The following is a 19,488-nucleotide window of genomic DNA, read 5'->3' as shown; positions in this document are numbered from 1 at the left end:
TGATAGTAAACAGGCAGCATCAGGTCTTTTGACTTGAGTTGCCTGAAGAGGTAAGATGACGACGATGATGCCTGCAATTTCACTTGCTTTTTTCTCTTTACGTTTTTTTCCCCCAAAATCTTACTTTATCCCCTCTTCTCTTATGAGGCAAATTTGGGTCGCCTTAGGTCAATCCTACTATACTCTGTTCTTCCTGTCTCTTTTTTCCAGTCATTTTTATTTTGGAAATCAGAATACAATGAGCTTCATAAAAATCTTAGGGGACAAAGTCACAAAATAGTCACCTAGTTTGGGTGTGAATGGGTCTCTTTGCTGTGCACATTGGGAAGAAGGCTGTTATTACATGCTGATTGTTTGAGTCTGACACTGCCCAGCACTAGCTTGGCACTACTTCTAGCTTGGGCTCTACTGCGAGATAGGTGGCACAGACAGGAAACTGAGATACCATGTTTAAGCCACTTGCTTGGTGCTTTGATTCACAACTAGAACCTGGGTCTTCTGGTTTCTAATTAAATTACAGCATACTTCTGCTAAGTAAGTTGTGTGGATTTTCAAAGACTTTCACAATGAAGACATTTCATTAATAGCCATTTTAGGGGGAGGGTGTGGACTAAATTCTGGAGAAAGAAATCTTGCCAAGTCTGATAAAATAATATCTTTTAAAGAAAAATATCAAATCTCTCATAATGAGCCTACTCAGATTGGTTATTCTATGAATAAATACATAGAAATGTAAGAAAGAATATGAAAGAGAAATATGAAAATATTACTTTAAATGATTTATATTTAATATATTGTCCTTGTTTTACCCCATATTCCTTATTTCTAATGTCTTACATGTTCTACAGTGAGACTTTCCCTTTTCTTTCTCTCTAGATATCTTAGTCTTAAGCTCCTTATATAATAAGTAACTTGCTTTTTTGTGTGTGTGGTGGTTAAAGACACTGTTTCTGGAACCAAACTTGTCTGGTTTGAATCCTCTCTCCACCACTTAAAGTTGTGTGACCCTAAGGGACTTCCCTGGTGGTCCAGTGGTTAAGACTCCGCGCTCCCAATGCAGGGCGCATGGGTTCCATCCCTGGTTGGGGAACTAAGATCCTGCATGCCACACAGTGCGGCCAAAAAAAAAAAAGTTGTGTGACCATAAGCAAGTTGCCTAATTTCTCTGTCCCTCCCTTTCCTCAGCTCCAAAAGGTGGACATTAATAGTTCTTACCTCATAGGATTCTTATGAGGATTAAATTAGTAATTTCATTAAAGTTTAGAACAGTACCTGGCACAAGGTAAGAAATATATGTGCTCACTGCTCCCATTACTCTTCCTCCACCACTTCCTCCTCATGTTATCACCACCCCCTACTACTAGTATTCCATTAATGTTCTCTATGTGTTATTCATTGCTACTTTTCTAATTAATCTACCATTATTAAAGTCTTCAAGTAATTTATGGAGTATTTTATATTTTCAAAATACTTTTATGTATATTATCTCATCTTTTCCTCCTAACAACCAATTTAAGGTAAGCTAAATCATTTTAAGAAACTCAAGGAAGGTAAGTGACTTACTCCGGAACAGAACTAATTAGAACACAAAGCTAAACCCTATTTTTCTGACCCTGAAGCCCATGTGTTTTTATTAATTTATTTTTTAATTCATTTTTATTAAGTAATATTTTATATGTAAAAATAATATGAAACATACATACATTTTAACAATTGATAGAAAAATGAAGACCTGTGAACCTTGTACCCAACGAGGGACTAAACAGTCAGTTCTGTTACAGCTACCTTTGTGTTCCTCTCTATCCCATCACCTGCTTCACTCCACCTCTGAGGTAACCATTATCCTGAGTTTTCTATTTATCATTCCCTTCCCATTTTTTAATCAACTTTATTGAAGTACAATTTCCATACAATAAAATGTACCCATTTTAATTGTATAATTTGATGAGTTTTGACAACTGCATACACTCATGTAGCCACTACCCCAGTCAAGATATGGAACATATTCATCTCTCCAGAATCTTTCTCCCAGCCCTCTTACACTCAGTCCCTCCCACCTCCAGTCCCAGGCAACCCAGTGCTGTCTCTTATTATCAGTGGGTTTTCCCTGTTTTAGAATGTAATATAAGTAGAATCGCTCAGCATCCTTTTCTTTTTGAGAGTCGCCCATATTGTTGTATGTATCATTAATTCATTTCCTTTCATTGCTGAGTAGTATTCCACTTTTTGACTGTACCACAATTTGTTTATCCATACACCTGTTGATAGATATTTGGGTTGTTTCCACGTTGGAGATATCATGAATAAAACGGTAGGAATTTTTTTTGTAGATACATGTTTTTATTTCTCTTGGGTAAAGAACTGAGGGTGGAGTCATTGGGTCATAGGGAAGGTACATGTTTAGCTTTCTAAGAAACTGTCAAATAATTCTCCAACACTGTTGTCCTATTTTATACCCCCACCAGCAATATATGAGAATTCCAGTTGTTCCACATCCTTGCTGACGTTTAATGTTGTCAGTCTTTTTTTTTTTAAGTCATTTTAGTGGATATGAATGTCATTGTGGTTTTAACTTGCTTTTCCCTGATGACTGAGTGTGTACATTTTTAGTTTTGAATTAGCCTCTGTAGAAGTTGTACTAATTTATACTATTACCAACAGTTCAGACTTAATTTAGGCACATTTCTTTCCATCTGCTAAAATAGATATTAACATTGAAAATTTCTTTTTCAAGCCTGATATCACTCAGATGTTTTTACCTGATGATAATTAATGAGATACTCAGAAAATATAAGAAATGTGTTAATTCATGAATGCTTTAGTCTCACATCATGTATTGTATAGGGGATTTTTCCCTAAAGAGAATTCATGGGGGAGTGGGAGATGAGAGAGTAACGCAAAGGTATGTGCATTTGTAGATCAGTTAGAACTTAGGTTTAAGTCTAACTTCTCATTTTAGAACTACCTCTTTAATTTGGTATTATTAAGTATTTGTCATACACTCAGCTTTTATTCCATTTTTATTTCATCAGAGTAGAATTTTTTTTTTAGTACATCTTAAGTCAATGCAATAGGGATTAGTAAACTTACCTCACTAGATCTTTGGGTTCAGGAGAGCCAATTAACAGAAATTCATGTTAATATTAACAGAAACATTAACAATAAGTTTTATACTATGATACATACTTGTAGAAAATTCAGAAAATATTTTTGGTTAAACATAGTGGATCAAACATTTACTTCCACTTTTTTTTTTGGAACACTATTAAAATATCTGAAGGGAATCCTTAAAGGCAGAAAGCCAGAAGGACAGAACTGGCAAGGAACCAGCAGCAGATATGACATCCAGAAAATTTTGGAAGCTGGAAAGCAGATAGATGGGTGACACCTGGCTTAACATACCAGAGAAAGCCAAAAACTAAGTGTCTACAGGGAAAAGGTTGATTTCTGCTTGGGAAGGTTTGGGAATTGGAAGCACAGAGGGTACCTCTAAATTTAAGGGTTTAAGGTCGGGCTAAAACACTGTACAAGAAGCATTTAGACCTTTATATTCCCCTTCTACTGAATCGGAGGCCTATTGGAAGCTAGACACAATACAGCAGTGCCTTCAAAATTGCGAGAGAGAATGATTTCTAACCTAGAAAACTTTACCCAACCAAAGTTTTAGTCAGGGGTGAAGAAGTAAAGACTTTCAGATGTGAATAATCTTAGAAAGTTTACCTTCCATGTGCCTTTTCTTAGGAAATGTTCTACTAAGAGAGAATAAACAAAGAGGAAGACCTGGGATTCAGAGAAAACAAGGTTTCCAAAATAGAACCAAAATGAATTCCTAGGATCACTGGGAAAGGAAATTCCAGGATGATACCTGTGTAGCAGCCCTGGAGAGGAGTTCCAGGTCAGGGACTCAAGAAGGATATGTTTTAAAACTAATGGATTACCTGTTGGTACATATGCCGTAGTTGTACATCTGTCAGAGTTTGAAGACACATAGGTAAAGTTTTTTTTTTTTAATGAAGTAATGAGGCAGTTATCAACACCAAGGAAAACGAAGCATAAATGAGAAAGGAAGACGTATCAGAGTACATAGTGTGGGTCAGTTGTGAATAATATTTACAAAGCCATAGTAACATAAACATTTGAATATTGATTTGCCCCAGAATTGTGTTGAATTGTAATGGGAGCTAGAGGAGGAGAAAGAAAACATCATTGTTGGGGAAAGGAACCATGAGAACTAACTCTCTTCCATAGTGGGAAGTCAGTAGGTGGTCTCTAAAACTGAAAAGTCAATAAATAACAATGTAAGTCTTATCTAGAAATGGAGGGTAAATATGAGAGGAAACAGCTAAAGGAATTGAAAAGTGGCTGCACCTAAAAAGCAGGAATCAGACAGATGGGAGGGTGAGGCAGCAGACTGTTTTTCATTACCTGTAAAGACAGGGTTTAAGTTTTTCCCCAAAAGCATGATTTGATACAACAAATTATAAAATAGCATATATTATGTCTGATTTGGAGACTGAATATCTATTAAAAATATCACTTAGATTTTATATGGCTTCAAACAAACTATAGCTACTCTCCTGATCTAGTTTGAAACTCTTGCCCTTTGCATCTTAAATTACTACTTTTTTTCATATTTTATATTGTTTCTAATAGTGGAATGAAGCAACTGTTTTCAGGCCAGTGTTTTATAAGTAATACATTGTACCTATGCGTAGTCTTTATTACACACCACTTAAGTGGTATCTTGCTTCATTAGAATCAGTACTTAAAATGATTGTATTTTGTCTAAGTAACTATAGTCACTTTCTACTCATGTAATGGCATCTCAGGCTGATTCTCTAACTTTTCAGTCACTTAGAGCTATTAAATAAATAGTCTTATTTTGATTCTTTATGACTTAGTCCTATTCAATTCCAAACTTTACCATAACACTTAAATCTCATTTTATTCAAAGCTCTTCTCTGTCCACCAGCTCTGCAGGGGCTGGGAGCATGGTCTGCTCTCTGGTGAAGCTAGCTAGATTAGTGCATAGGACGGAATCCAGGCTATGGGGATGTGTGGTGGCTCCGGCAGGACCGACTGAGGAGGCGCTTACTTCCAAGTTGCTCTCCTAGACATCTGTGGTCCTTTAGGTAACTGGCCCTCAGCTAGAGACAGCACACCCCGTTCCTCTGATGTGGGGCCCTCTCCGCCCTGTGTTTATGCTATTTACTCTCTGAATTCTATGGATGTGTTTTGAGGGCCGTCTTCTTAACCTTTGGGTACTGGGAACTTGTGGAGGAGAGCTTGGCCCCCTTTCCATCTGGCTGGGGCCCTCTTTGCTCTGACGTCCTGCATCTTAACAGAGAGGCAGACCAGCAAGCTCAGTGGTGAAGCAGACAACCTAATGGGAATTAAAATGTCCATGTGTTTTTTTTTGCAGTCTTCCAAACTTTGAATGATTCCTTGGGGTGGGACAAGACAAAGAATGCTGTACTCTCCCCAAAAGAGACCTATTTTTCCTTGTCCTCTCCTCATCTGATGTTCAAGTTAAGGCATTGGGGGAGGTAATACGAACTCTGATAAGCTCAGCAGTGCAGAGTTGAGGTGGCCAGCCTCCATCCCTGATTCTCTGAAACCAGAAAATGGCATTTAAGTTCTGTCTTTTCTTTGGTATGGTACGTGCTGCCATTGCCAATTGGTAATTATTAAAGTACCAATAAATGAAAAACCAGGTAGAATATAATCATCACTATATTTCATCCTTGATTTTAACCTTTGGCCCATGATTTGTATAAATTAAACAATATATGACACAAGAAAAAGTTAAAACTCCTGTGGTAGTTAGGAATGCTTAATTGACCAAAAACTGAATCATGAGCAAGCTTCCCTCTTATCTACTAGTTTATGCATTCAATATATATTTTGTGAAAGTTTTTAATGGTTTAGTTTTAAAGTGAAAGAAAAGTATTTTAAATTGTTTTATTTAAAATAGAAATTGAAAGAAATATTAAAATTCCAAACCCATTTCTGCCTGGTACCAAGACTTACGCTTTATACCACTACCTTTGACTGCCTCCCTTTAAGAAGTTACAAGTAATTTTCCAACACATTAATTAAGGATGTTATTATTAAGGATATTATGCTTAAATAAATTTGAACAGAACAGACTTATGTTCCTTAGTTTAGTTTTAATAGATCAGAACCAGTATTGTTTTTCTTACACTTTAAATTATGTATTACTATGGTTCATCATGTAAAAATATTTATTTAATATACCATGTCTTAAATACACTGAAAATAATTTTTCTACACTTTAAAATATTCGTTTAAATATATACAGCCAATAAAGCTCAGAAGAATATCTTCTAAACCTTTGAAAAAATGACTTTTTCAATTATAATGAAGACTAAGTTATATATTCATATTTTAACATGTTTTTGAATAATCTCTGTTAATTTTTATATCTAAAGGATTACTTACTAAATGTTTAGGATGTTTCCTCTACCTAAAGACACTATTATCCATCAGGCAGAATTTCCATTTCAGAGGTTTAGAATATCATTGTGTCCCACATATTATTCATGTCCTTTCTCTTCCCTCCTGTACAAAGTTCTGTTTTGAATCCTAAAACAACTTGTTTTCCTTCGTTTTCAGAGAGTGAAACTTGTCTTGGCATGGAATCAGGAAAAGAAAGCTACCATAAAAAAGAGACCCGAGAGAGCAGTCCCTGCTGTAATCAGATGGACAGGCAGGCAGATCCCCTGAGCCTTCCGGTAACTGCAGGGAAGGGCCACACGGAGGAGCCACCCTGCAGCGCTGAAGCCACACTGGAGCTCCCCGCCCTGCCCTTGGAGTCGGCAGGGAGCAGGTCTGGGCTACACTCTTCAGGGAATGCTTGTGAGGATGACAGCTGCTTGCAGCTGACTCCGTCAGAGGCCAGCCAAGATGTGGCCGAAATAGAGGGCATTGCTAAGGATCCTAAGGTTTCCAGCGAGTCAGTGATAGAGCCACTGATTTTACAAGGCTCTGACCATATACCTCCTGCGTTGATTTCTGAGGGTAAATACTCACAGACGCAAAGAAAAGAACTCCAGTTGCTACTTCAGGATGCTTCTGAGGCGTTGCCCACAGACCAACTTGAGAACAATGAATTCAATGAGCTGCAGCAACCTGATCTCACAGACAGTGATGGAAAATCACCACAGGGGCAGACTGACTCAGAGGGCTCTGAGAGTGTACTTTGCGAAAATAATCAAGTATCTGATTTAAGTACAGTGCTTCCAGAGGTGTATATGGCCCCAGAGGAACAGGGAGATAAACACGAACAAGTCAGTAAGGAAACAGAAGACTATTTGAACAGCCTTTTAGAAGGATGCTTAAAAGATCCTGAAGATTCCCTTTCATATGAAGATAACCAAGAGGAAGACCCTGATCTTCAAGATCTTTCTCCTGAAGAAGAATCTTATAGTCTACAGGAGAACCTGCCTTCTGATGAAAGCTGTCTTTCTCTCGATGATCTTGCAAAAAGGATAGAGATTGCAGAGGTAAATTTGAGATTTAATATAAATATGATTTAATATAAAATACGATTAAAAAGATGAAATTTGAAAGCACATATATGCTAAATATTGCCTTGTTTTTGTAAATTTTCCCTGGCCTCAAACATGAGGGGGAAATTTAGTTAACATAAATTTTTAATCATTATGTATTATCATGATGTTTATACCTCAAAAATGATATTGCATGCCTCCAGTATAGTAAGCATTATGTACCTCATTTTTCATATTCTTATGATTTTTATTTGGCAGTCCTGGGAATTATTAACAAGATAAGATTAGTTACATTCTTGTAAGGAAATCTTATTTTTCTTCTCATGCATCTAGAAGATAAAATATATACTCACTGTTTCTTCTTCTTATTAATGTATTTTAAAATTCTTTCAAACAGTATAACAGAATGAAGGAAACATTTTAAAATACAATAAGAGTAGGAGATACTGAATGGATTTATAAGCTCTAGGTTTGAACAAACTTAATACTTACTACTTGACTAAGTCAAATATTACAAAGAATTCAAAGTTTTAAAGTTTCTCTAAACAGTAATTAAGCTAGTCAAAAACCAAAAAAGGGGGCAGGAGAGAATATCAAGATGACCATCCTCCTTAGTTTGATAATACAATTTTTTAAAGTTCAGGGGGGAAAAAAAAAGCCATACCAAAACTATAGCGCCTCAGGAAGGCAGCCTGACATAGTGGAAAGAGCAGAGTCTGGAGAGCCTTAGTTCAAATACTGACTCCACCAGTTACCAGCCTTATGGAGTTACTATCTAACTCTCTAATTCTGTTTACTTCTCTGAGAATTAGGATGCTAACTACTTTTCTTCTTCATCTTGTATTTTTTTCCAAGTAAGCTTTTAATTTAATTTATATCCATTGTTTTCTAATTCTGCATTATCACTGGAAAAAAAAAAACCCATCAAGTAGAAAATGGAAATGTAACAAAGACAAAATAGACAACAGAATACATATGAAAACGGAACCCTGTGAAAGCTTTCTAAGATGATTACTGTTACATGACTAGCTTCCTTTATTGCTATTTATAGTCAACTCTCCATCAACTATGATTTTTATTCTTAATTTTTTTCTTGACAAAATTCGATAAAATAGTCATTCTTTTGTTTATTTTAACTAGATCTTTTTATTGCCATTTATAATCAATCCTCCATAAACTGACTTTTCTTCTTAATTTTTTCTTAAAATTATTTAGTAGTGCTTAATGAGTGCAGAGTTTCTGTTTGGGGTGATGAAACTTTTAGAAATAGTTTTGGTGGTGGTTATACAACATTATGAATGTAATTAATGCCCCTGAATAGTGCACCTAAAAATGGTTTAAATGACAATTTTATGTTTTTATATATATATATATACACACATATTTTTAAACCATAATTTTTAAGAATAGTAAAAAAAAAATTTAAATAGAGCTAATAGTATAACACTGGACCTTCTCTTGTTTATTTTCATCAGACCTCTGGTACAGGGAATTATCAAAGCAGAAGTCACAACCATATTCAAATCTAGCTGTAATACCAAAAAGTTACCATTATCTGACTGCTTATTTTCAAGTTGAATCAAGCTGACCTTATGTATGGTCTAATTTTACTTTTTTAAGTATAAACTGTGAAGAAGGACCAGAGTACTCCTGTTGAGTCTCCCTGCCTTAAAGGGCATTTATGGTGGGGAATTACTGTTAAATTAACATCGTACTACAACTAAATGGAATAGTCCTTTCTCAAACTCGTAATGTTGGTTTTTCCTGTAGATAACACCTAGCTAGAGGTGGAAATTATATGTATGTACATTTTAAAGGTGTCTTTCCTGTGAAGTTACTTTTTATACATGAAGGTCCCCTTTCCTAAAAGTCTATTGGTCTGTTAAGTTATACTGTTTTAAAAATCCCAAAAGCTACATATGACTAACAAAACTGGTTTACTTTCCTATGATAATGCTAAACAGATTGTTTCTGAATACTTCCTTCTCTGTTCTGAAAAATATACCTTTAATAAAATCTGCCTGTGTCAGGAAAAGTTTTTAAAATTTCAAAACTGGAAATCACTATGCTTACTACTTCCTTAGTACGCTAAGAATGAAGTTTTGAGCTAAGTAAAATGTCCAGGTAATAGTGGGTTTGCTTATAAGTACAAACTTCTTGTTAATCCAAACACTGTTTATTTCGTGCTTTCAATGAAATTGTATTAGGGATATCTTCATGTGTCAGGTGCTGAGGATACAGTGAGGAATCAGATGCAGTTCTTGGCATTTGGGGACTCTCTGCTGCCACATTTGTCCATACTTTTGTGACTATAGGATACAGAGCATAATCTCTTAATAACTAAATAATGTTCACGAATAATATTTTTCCTGCCCTCAGGAACCACTGAGGCTTGTGAGCCTGCTTTCCTCCACATCACTGTGCTATCCTGTGAGTCCTTCTCTCCCAAATCTATTGTTTCTTCCTGTCAGTGACTCTGCCCCTTACAGATTTCCTTACTGCTTGTCACTCTTTCTACTACTGTGTTTATGGTAGAATATAATAGTACGTTCTCTCATTGCCAGTTTTCCCCTTTTTTCTTGTATCTCTGCTTTCATTTTCTTGTCACTTCTGCATTGCTCAACTCTGGCTTCAGGAGAACTTGGCCTTGATAACCATTACCAGCACGGTGGAAGTGTCTGTTGTGTTTTTTTTAAACAATTAGTTTCATCACATAAAATGAAGTATTTATATAAAATCATATAGAGAACTGAAAATATGTACACTAATTTAATTCATTAATATAGAGACATGTGGGGGACGTCCCTGGCAGTCCAGTGGTTAAAACTCTGGGCTTCCACTTCAGGGGCCATGGGTTTGATCCCTAGTCGGGGAACTAAGATCCCACATGCTGCATGGCACGGCCAAAAAAAAAAAGAGAGACATGTATAAATGAAACTTTTCTAGGTTTGGGAAGCTTTTTCAAAACCAGAGTAATTTTGCTAAGTAAAACGATAGCTTAATATCTGAAGCATTGGTGTTCTTTCTTATGTAAAAAAGGTGACATACTGTCATCTAAAGTATAACCTCTACTGTTTTAAAAAAGCATCAAAAACATTTATGCTCATTTCATAGATTTTTGTTTTTTTAATATTTTATTTATTTATTTGTTTATGGCTGGGTTGGGTCTTTGTTGCTGCGCACAGGCTTCTCTAGTTGCAGTGCGCGGGCTCCTCATTGCGGTGGCTTCTCTTGTTGCGGAGCACGGTCTCTAGGAGCGTGGGCTTCAGTAGTTGCAGCATGCAGGCTCAGTAGTTGTGGCACACGGGCTTAGTTGCTCCGCGGCATGTGGGATCTTCCCAGACCAGGGCTTGAACCCGTGTCCCCTGCATTCGCAGGCGGATTCTTAACCACTGTGCCACCAGGGAAGTCCCCATTTCATAGATTTTTAAGAAAAAAAGTTTATCACATGTGGAGTGTCAGCAAGTTAGAGAGATTCACTTATTTATCCCTTCGTTAAGTAATTTTTATATGAGTAACTTCTGTGTGAGTGCCATGATATTACAGTTGCAGTGATTAAAAATTCAGAGAAGGATGCTATATGTATGAAGCCTCAGTCTAACGGTTGTCTGATGGCAAGTGTTATCTGTTTGCTGAATTTGAGTATCCCAGTTTTTAGAAAAAGATGAAATTTTATCCCAATACCCATAATATGCTGACATTATTTTAATGTCAGAATCCAAACCCCTTTTACCCAGGAACCTAGTAATGCTAATAAATCATTGACTTGCTGTGTTCTGGAACCTGGGAGGGTTGCATTATCTTCTCTTTAAACTCTTTAGCTGTTCCTAGCATCAAAACCTTAGAGAGGAAATATGCTATACAAGTTCAAGTTGGCATTAGGATCGAACCTCATATTGCTAATAAAAGTCCACTCAGCGTACAGTAGGCTGTTTGTTACATGTGTGGGGGTGAAGGATTTGTTTTGTTTTCTAAATAAGTAACACGTCAAGTATTGGGTAAATCTTACAAAAGGTAATCTATTCACATTGAAAATAATCATAGTATGTAATTCAGAGATCCCTTTGTGAGCAGATTTTAGCAATATGATGTGCCATATGGAAATAAACCACTCATTTTTCTTCATTTAACATATGTGTGTGTGATCTGTTTGCAGAGATGTCATATGTTCAGAAAACTATTTTAAATGCTTCAGATTCAAGTGATTTTTGTTTTTAGAAGTAATATCCTAATGTGATAGCTGGAGAAGAAGCCACTTTACTACTGCTTGGGTTTTTAAAAAGCTTTTAATCTGAAAGAGGGCAAAGTATGTTCCCTGCCCCTCTGTCTTTATTGGCAACATTTACTTAGATATCTTAAGGTCTACCTGTCTCACAAGAAACAAAATAGGGGAGGACATAACCTAGAACTTTCTGACGGGGAGAAAGATGAGAGCCCAAAATTTGGTTTTGTCTTCAGAGAAGCTGTCTAATCTAAGTGACTTCTGTGCAATATTCATCTCTGTCTCTTGGCCGAGATCAGGAAAGTTAAGTTACATTAAGACTAGCCACTGTGGGATTCCCTTACCAAGTTAAGATGGGAGTCTGGGACTAAGCAGTAGGATTTTATGCAATCATATAGTTAACTGTTCTTTGGATCTTGGACAAAGGAGGGTCTTAGAAACAGCAATCATGGTGTTCTTGAATGGCTCTTTTAAGGGGAGCAGGGGGAGTCCGGCTTCCTCACAAAAGAGGAAATACAGTCTTGCAATAACATAAGAGGGTTCATGGAAAATGTTTGACCCAGGACTTATGTAAGTGTCTAAATGAACCCCAAAGGATTATCCAGGGATTACCTATCTTTTCTTTGTGCCAGATGGTCTCGTCTTTGCCTTTCTTTTTCATCCTGCCCTCTAATTAATTAGTGCTTCTCTTATTTGTCATGTCTCTTGCACCCAGCTCCTTTTCTTTTCCATTTAAATCGTTCTTTCAATTTACATATTTACTGCCTCTTCCTGGACTTTTGCAAGATCTACTTAATAAGTTTCCCCATTCCTCGTTTCCCTCTCCAAATGGTCTTACATTAGCACTGTATAAACTTAGGGTCTCAAACTGATACCCAAAGGGGCCAGTCAGACAATAGTAGTAGATGAAATGACTTAGTTGTAGGTGATAGGGAGAATAGAATGTTCCCATGCCTTGTCTAGAAGGCTGAATAGCTTTTTGAAATACTGTAGATGAAACCAAACACACCTGAGGGTCTGGGTCTAACACATAGACTGTTAATTTAAACCTCTGCTATAAAATAATTTTTGCTTGTCAGTCTCTTCCCACGACTCCATTTGGCTCCAGGATAAAGGCTGTACTAAGTGGCTTGTTATTCAGGACAGTTGGTAATCTGGCCCACTTTACCTTTCCAACACCATCTCCTGCTGTTCCTTTGTTCTTAACCTATACTGTGGTCAGCCTGGCCTCCCTGCTGCCTTCCAGATACATCTCACATATTGTCACCTCTGATCTTTACCTTCTGTCACAGGTGATGAACTCTTTTCCACATATTATTTCTTCTCAACCCTCAAGATCTAGTTCGTGACTTTTTAGCACATAGAGTGCCAGACACAGTGCCTGCCATGGTCAGTACTCAATAAATGCTAGCTGCTGCCATTATTTCTTGATCACGGAAGTCCATAATGAGGGAGGGGCTTGAACACCATTCCTCCTAAAGTCCTGTCTACCTGTAATATTCCCTTGTTATTATAGGACACACACATGCGTGGGCGCATTGCATTGGACACTAAATTGCAGACTCCTTAAGGGCAGGGATCTTGTTGAATACCTTCTTGTATTCTCTACAGAGCCAACACAGCCACCTATACACAGTAGGCCTTCCTCCCCGCCTCGCCCTTTTTTCTTTTCTTTTCTTTTCTTTTCTTTTTTTTTTTGACCTAGTTCACTTAGAAAAATAAATTACATTTACGGACAGATTTGATTATTTTAAGGGAAATAGCTATGTTATTCAAATAAGTATAGGCTAGGTGCTGTCTTTATATAAATTGCTCATCTATATATTCATTTGCTCTTTGGCACATTTCTTGAGCACCTACTGTATTGTAGAAACTAAGGAGGCACCAGTGAACACAGATCAAGTACCTGCTCTCGTCACACTTACTCTCCAGAGGGAGAGACACATAATAAATGAGTTCACATAAAAACAAACAGTACAGTTTCATATATTGGTAGTGGCTCTGAAGAAATCTCATCAGGGTGAAGGGGTGTAGAGAGACTGAAGTGGTGGGTAGGATGGAGGAGCAGGCTCTATTAACCAGGGTGTAGGGGAAGGCAGTGGGAAGACCAGCAGGAGGGCCAGCACATCTGGAGCACGGTGAACAGGAGAAAAACAGTAGGAAGCTCAGGTGGAGAAGGCAAGCTGGAGCTTGTTCCCGTAGGGCCTCATAGACCAGGGTAAGGAACTGGAATGAAATTTAAATGGTGGTAGAAGTTTGAAATGGATTTTGAACAGAAGATGTGACTTGATTTGTTTCCTGCCTGCTCTATGGAGACTAGCAAAATGCAGGTAGGGGCCAAAGAAAGGCAACCAATCCAGTTATTGCAATTATTCAGATGAGATATAATGAAGGACTCAGTAGTGATGGATGTGGTGAAGATATATTTTTGAAGGAAGAACTAAAAGGATTTGCTAATGGATTAGATATGGGGTATGGTGGTGAGGAGCAGTTTTGAGAGGAAGAGAATCAGGAGTTCTGTTTTAGAATCTACCTATCTAAATGATTTACTGGGGGTTAAAAAGTGGGATGGTATCCTGATATTCTTACCATTTCTTTTCCTATTTTATACTTATTAAATTGTCCCTTTAAGCAAATAAAAACTAGTTACAAAAACATGAGATAGTACCTAACCTAGAAACTTAGGTACATTATAAAACTCATATTTTTATTTTAGAAAACTTTTTTCCTTTTTATTTATTTACTTTTAACACCTTTATTAGAGTATAATTGCTTTACAATGGTGTGTTAGTTTCTGCATTATAACAAAGTGAATCAGCTATACATATACATATATCCCCATATCTCCTCCCTCTTGCGCCTCCCTCCCACCCTCCCTATCCCACCCCTCTAGGTGGTCACAAAGCACTGAGCTGATCTCCCTGTGCTATGCGGCTGCTTCCCACTAGCCATCTATTTTACATTTGGTAGTGTATATATGTCAGTGCTACTCTCTCACTTTGTCGCAGCTTACCCTTCCCTCTCCCCATGTCCTCAAGTCCATTCTCTATGTCTGCGTCTTTATTCCTGTCCTGCCCCTAGGTTCTTCAGAACCATTTTTTTTTCTTTGGATTCCATATATATGTGTTAACATACGGTATTTGTTTTTCTCTTTCTGACTTACTTCACTCTGTATGACAGTCTCTAGGTCCATCCACCTCACTACAAATAACTCAATTTCGTTCCTTCTTATGGCTGAGTAATATTCCTTTGTGTATATGTGCCACATCTTCTTTATCCATTCATCTGTCAATGAACACTTAGGTTGTTGCTTCCATGTCTTGGCTATTGTAAATAGAGCTGCAATGAACATTGTGGTACATGACTCTTTTTGAATTATGGTTTTCTCAGGGTCTATGCCCAGTAGTGGGATTGCTGGGTCATATGGTACTTCTATTTTTAGTTTTTTAAGGAACTTCCATACTGTTCTCCATAGTGGCTGTATCAACTTACATTCCCACCAACAGTGCAAGAGGGTTCCCCTTTCTCCACACCCTCTCCAGCATTTATTGTTTGTAGATTTTTTGATGATGGCCATTCTGACTGGTGTAAGGTGATACCTCATTGTAGTTTTGATTTGCATTTCTCCAATGATTAGTGATGTTGAGCATCCTTTCATGTGTTTGTTGGCAATCTGTATATCTTCTTTGGAGAAGTGTCTATTTAGATCTTCTGCCCATTTTTGGATTGGGTTGTTTGTTTCTTTGATATTGAGCTGAGCTGCATGAGCTACTTGCAAATTTTGGAGATTAATCCTTTATCCGTTGCTTCATTTGCAAATATTTTCTCCCATTCTGAGGGTTGTCTTTTCATCTTGTTTATGGTTTCCTTTGCTGTGCAAAAGCTTTTAAGTTTTATTACGTCCCATTTGTTTATTTTTGTTTTTATCTCCCTTTCTCTAGGACTTGGGTCAAAAAGGATCTTGCTGTGATTTATGTCATACAGTGTCCTGCCTATGTTTTCCTCTAAGAGTTTTATAGTGTCTGGCCTAACATTTAGTTCTTTAATCCATTTTGAGTTTATTTTTGTGTATGGTGTTAGGGAGTGTTCTAATTTCATTCTTTTCCAAGTAGCTGTCCAGTTTTCCCAGCACCACTTATTGAAGAGGCCATCTTTTCTCCATTGTATATTCTTGCCTCCTTTATCAAAAATAAGGTGACCATGTGTGTGTTGGTTTATCTCTGGGCTTTCTATCCTGTTCCACTGATCTATATTTCTGTTTTTGTGCCAGTACCATACTGTCTTGATTACTGTAGCTTTGTAGTCTGGTCTGAAGTCCGGGAGCCTAATTCTTCCTCCTCCATTTTTCTTTCTCAAGATCACTTTGACTATTTGGGGTCTTTTGTGTTTCCATACAAATTGTACAGTTTTTTGTTCTAGTTCTGTGAAAAATGACACTGGTAATTTGATAGGGATTACATTGAATCTGTAGATTGCTTTGGGTGGTATAGTCATTTTCACAATGTTGATTCTTCCAGTCCCAGAACATGGTATATCTCTCTATCTGTTTGTATCATCTTTAATTTCTTTAATCAGTATCTTATAGTTTTCTGCATACAGGTCTTTTATCTCCTTAGGTAGGTTTATTCCTAGGGATTTTTATCTTTTTGTGGCAATGGTAAATGGGAGTGTTTCCTTAATTTCTCTTTCAGATTTTTCATCATTAGTGTATAGGAATGCAGGAGATTTCTGTGCATTAATTTTGTATCCTGCTACTTTACCAAATTCATTGATTAGTCCTAGTAGTTTTTAGTAGCATATATATGTAGGACTCTCTATGTATAGTATCATGTCATCTGCAAACAGTGACAGCTTTACTTCTTTTGCAATTTGGATTCCTTTTATTTCTTTTTCTTCTCTGATTGCTGTGGTTAAAACTTTCAAAACTATGTTGAATAGTGGTGGTGAGAGTGGACAACCTTGTCTCGTTCCTGATCTTAGAGGAAATGGTTTCAGTTTTTCACCATTGAGAACAATGTTGGCTGTGGGTTTGTCATATATGGCCTTTATTATGTTGAGGTAAGTTCCCTCTATGCCTACTTTCTGGAGGGTTTTTATCATAAATGGGTGTTGAATTTTGTCAGAAGCTTTTTCTGCATCTATTGAGATGATCATATGGTTTTCCTCCTTCATTTTGTTAATACGGTTTATCACATTGATTTGCTTATATTGAAGAATCCTTGCATTCCTGGGATAAACACCACAGATCATGGTGTATGATCCTTTTTTTAATTAATTTTTTATTTTTTATTTTTATTTTATTTATTTTTTTATACAGCAGCTTCTTATTAGTCATCCATTTTATACACATCAGTGTATACATGTCAATCCCAATCTCCCAATTCATCACACCACCACCCCCAACCCCCCACCGCTTTCCCACCTTGGTGTCCATACATTTCTTCCCTACATCTGTGTCTCAATTTCTGCCCTGCAAACCGGTTCATCTCTATCATTTTTCTAGGTTCCACATACTTGCGTTAATATACGATATTTGTCTTTCCCTTTCTGACTTACTTCACTCTGTATGAGAGTCTCTAGATCCATCCACATCTCCACAAATGACCCAATTTCGTTCCTTTTTATGGCTGAGTAATATTCCATTGTATATACGTACCACATCTTCTTTATCCATTCGTCTGTCGATGGGCATTTAGGTTGCTTCCATAACCTGGCTATTTGTAAATAGTGCTTCAATGAACATTGGGGTGCATGTGTCTTTTTGAATTATGGTTTCCTCTGGGTATATGCCTAGTAGTGGGATTGCTGGGTCATATGGTAGTTCTATTTTTAGTTTTTTAAGGAACCTCCATTCTGTTCTCCATAGTGGCTGTATCAATTTACATTCCCATCAAAATGCATAAGGGTTCCCTTTTCTCCACACCCTCTCCAGCATTTATTGTTTGTAGATGTTTTGATGATGGCCATTCTGACCGGTGTGAGGTGATACTTCATTATAGTTTTGATTTGCATTTCTCTAATAATTAGTGATGTTGAGCAGCCTTTCATGTGCTCCTTGGCCATCTGTATGTCTTCTTTGGAGAAATGTCTATTTAGGTCTTCTACCCATTTTTGGATTGGGTTGTTTGTTTTTTTAATATTGAGCTGCATGAGCTGTTTATATATTTTGGAGATTAATCCTTTGTCCATTGATTCGTTTGCAAATATTTTCTCCCATTCTGAGGGTTGTCTTTTCGTCTTGTTTATCGTGTCCTTTGCTTTGCCAAAGCTTTTAAGTTTCATTAGGTGCCATTTGGACCACCAGAGGTGGATCAAAAGGATCTTGCTGTGATTTATGTCAAAGAGTGGTCTTCCTATGTTTTCCTCTAAGAGTTTTATAGTGTCCAGTCTTACATTTAGGTCTCTAATCCATTTTGAGTTTATTTTTGTGTATGGTGTTAGGGAGTGTTCTAATTTTATTCTTTTACATGTAGCTGTCCAGTTTTCCCAACACCACATTTTGAAGAGACTGTCTTTCCTCCATTGTATTTCCTTGCCTCCTTTGTCATAGATTAGTTGACCATAGGTGCATGGGTTTATCTCTGCACTTTCTGTCTTGTACGATTGATATATATTTCTGTTTTTGTGTCATTACCATATTGTCTTGATTACTGTAGCTTTGTAGTGTAGTCTGAAGTCAGGGAGTCTGATTCCTCCAGCTCCGTTTTTTTCCCTCAAGATGGCTTTGGCTATTCGGGGTCTTTTGTGTCTCCATACAAATTTTCAGATTTTTTGTTCTAGTTCTGTAAAAAATGCCATTGGTAATTTGATAGGGATTGCATTGAATCTGTAGATTGCTATGGGTAGTGTACTCATTTTCACAATGTTGATTCTTCCAATCCTAGAACATGGTATATCTCTCCATCTGTTGGTATCATCTTTAATTTCTTTCATCAGTGTCATATAGTTTTCTGCATACAGGTCTTTTGTCTCCCTAAGTAGGTTTATTCCTAGGTATTTTATTCTTTTTGTAGTTATTAATTTCTTAATTGTTATTAATTTCTCTTTCAGATTTTTCATCATTAGTATATAGGAATACAAGAGATTTCTGTACATTAATTTTGTATCCTGCTACTTTACCAAATTCATTGATTAGCTCTAGTAGTTTTCTGGTGGCATCTTTAGGATTCTCTATGTACAGTATCATGTCATCTACAAACAGTGACAGTTTTACTTCTTCTTTCCCAATTTGTATTCCTTTTATTTCTTTTTCTTCTGTGATTGCCGTGGCTAGGACTTCCAAAACTATGTTGAATAATAGTGGTGAGAGTGGACATCCTTGTCTTGTTCCTGATCTTAGAGGAGATGCTTTCAGTTCTTCACCATTGAGAATGATGTTGGCTGTGGGGTTGTCGTATATAGCCTTTATTACATTGAGGTAGGTTCCCTCTATGCCCACTTTGTGGAGAGTTTTTATCATAAATAGGTGTTGAATTTTGTCAAAAGCTTTTTCTGCATCTGTTGAGATGATCATATGGCTTTTATTCTTCAATTTTGTTAATATGGTGTGTCACATTGATTGATTTGCTTATATTGAAGAATCTTGCATCCCTGGGATAAATCCCACTTGATCATGGTGTATGATCCTTTTAATGTGTTGTTGAATTCTGTTTGCTAGTATTTGGTTGAGGATTTTTGCATCTATATTCATCAGTGATATTGGTCTATAATTTTCTTTTTCTGTTATTATCTTTG

The 19,488-nt window shown here is 36.9% G+C and overlaps 1 protein-coding gene across 3 annotated transcripts in view; it reads left to right on the top strand.

Moving 5' to 3' along the window:
- Positions 1-19,488, top strand: part of CNST (consortin, connexin sorting protein) — a 133,711-nt gene that overhangs the window by 92,269 nt on the left and 21,954 nt on the right. For all 3 annotated transcript variants that reach the window (XM_082340445.1, XM_082340444.1, XM_082340443.1), the window contains one exon: positions 6,637-7,526. In XM_082340445.1, the coding sequence (XP_082196571.1) occupies positions 6,637-7,526 (890 nt within the window). The remainder of the gene's footprint in view (positions 1-6,636; positions 7,527-19,488) is intronic.

Source organism: Balaenoptera borealis (assembly GCF_965194805.1).
Source record: "Balaenoptera borealis genome assembly, chromosome: 1".
NCBI classification, from domain to species: domain Eukaryota; kingdom Metazoa; phylum Chordata; class Mammalia; order Artiodactyla; family Balaenopteridae; genus Balaenoptera; species Balaenoptera borealis.
Note: the sequence above shows the minus strand (reverse complement) of the source record. Positions and strands in the feature narration are given on the sequence as shown.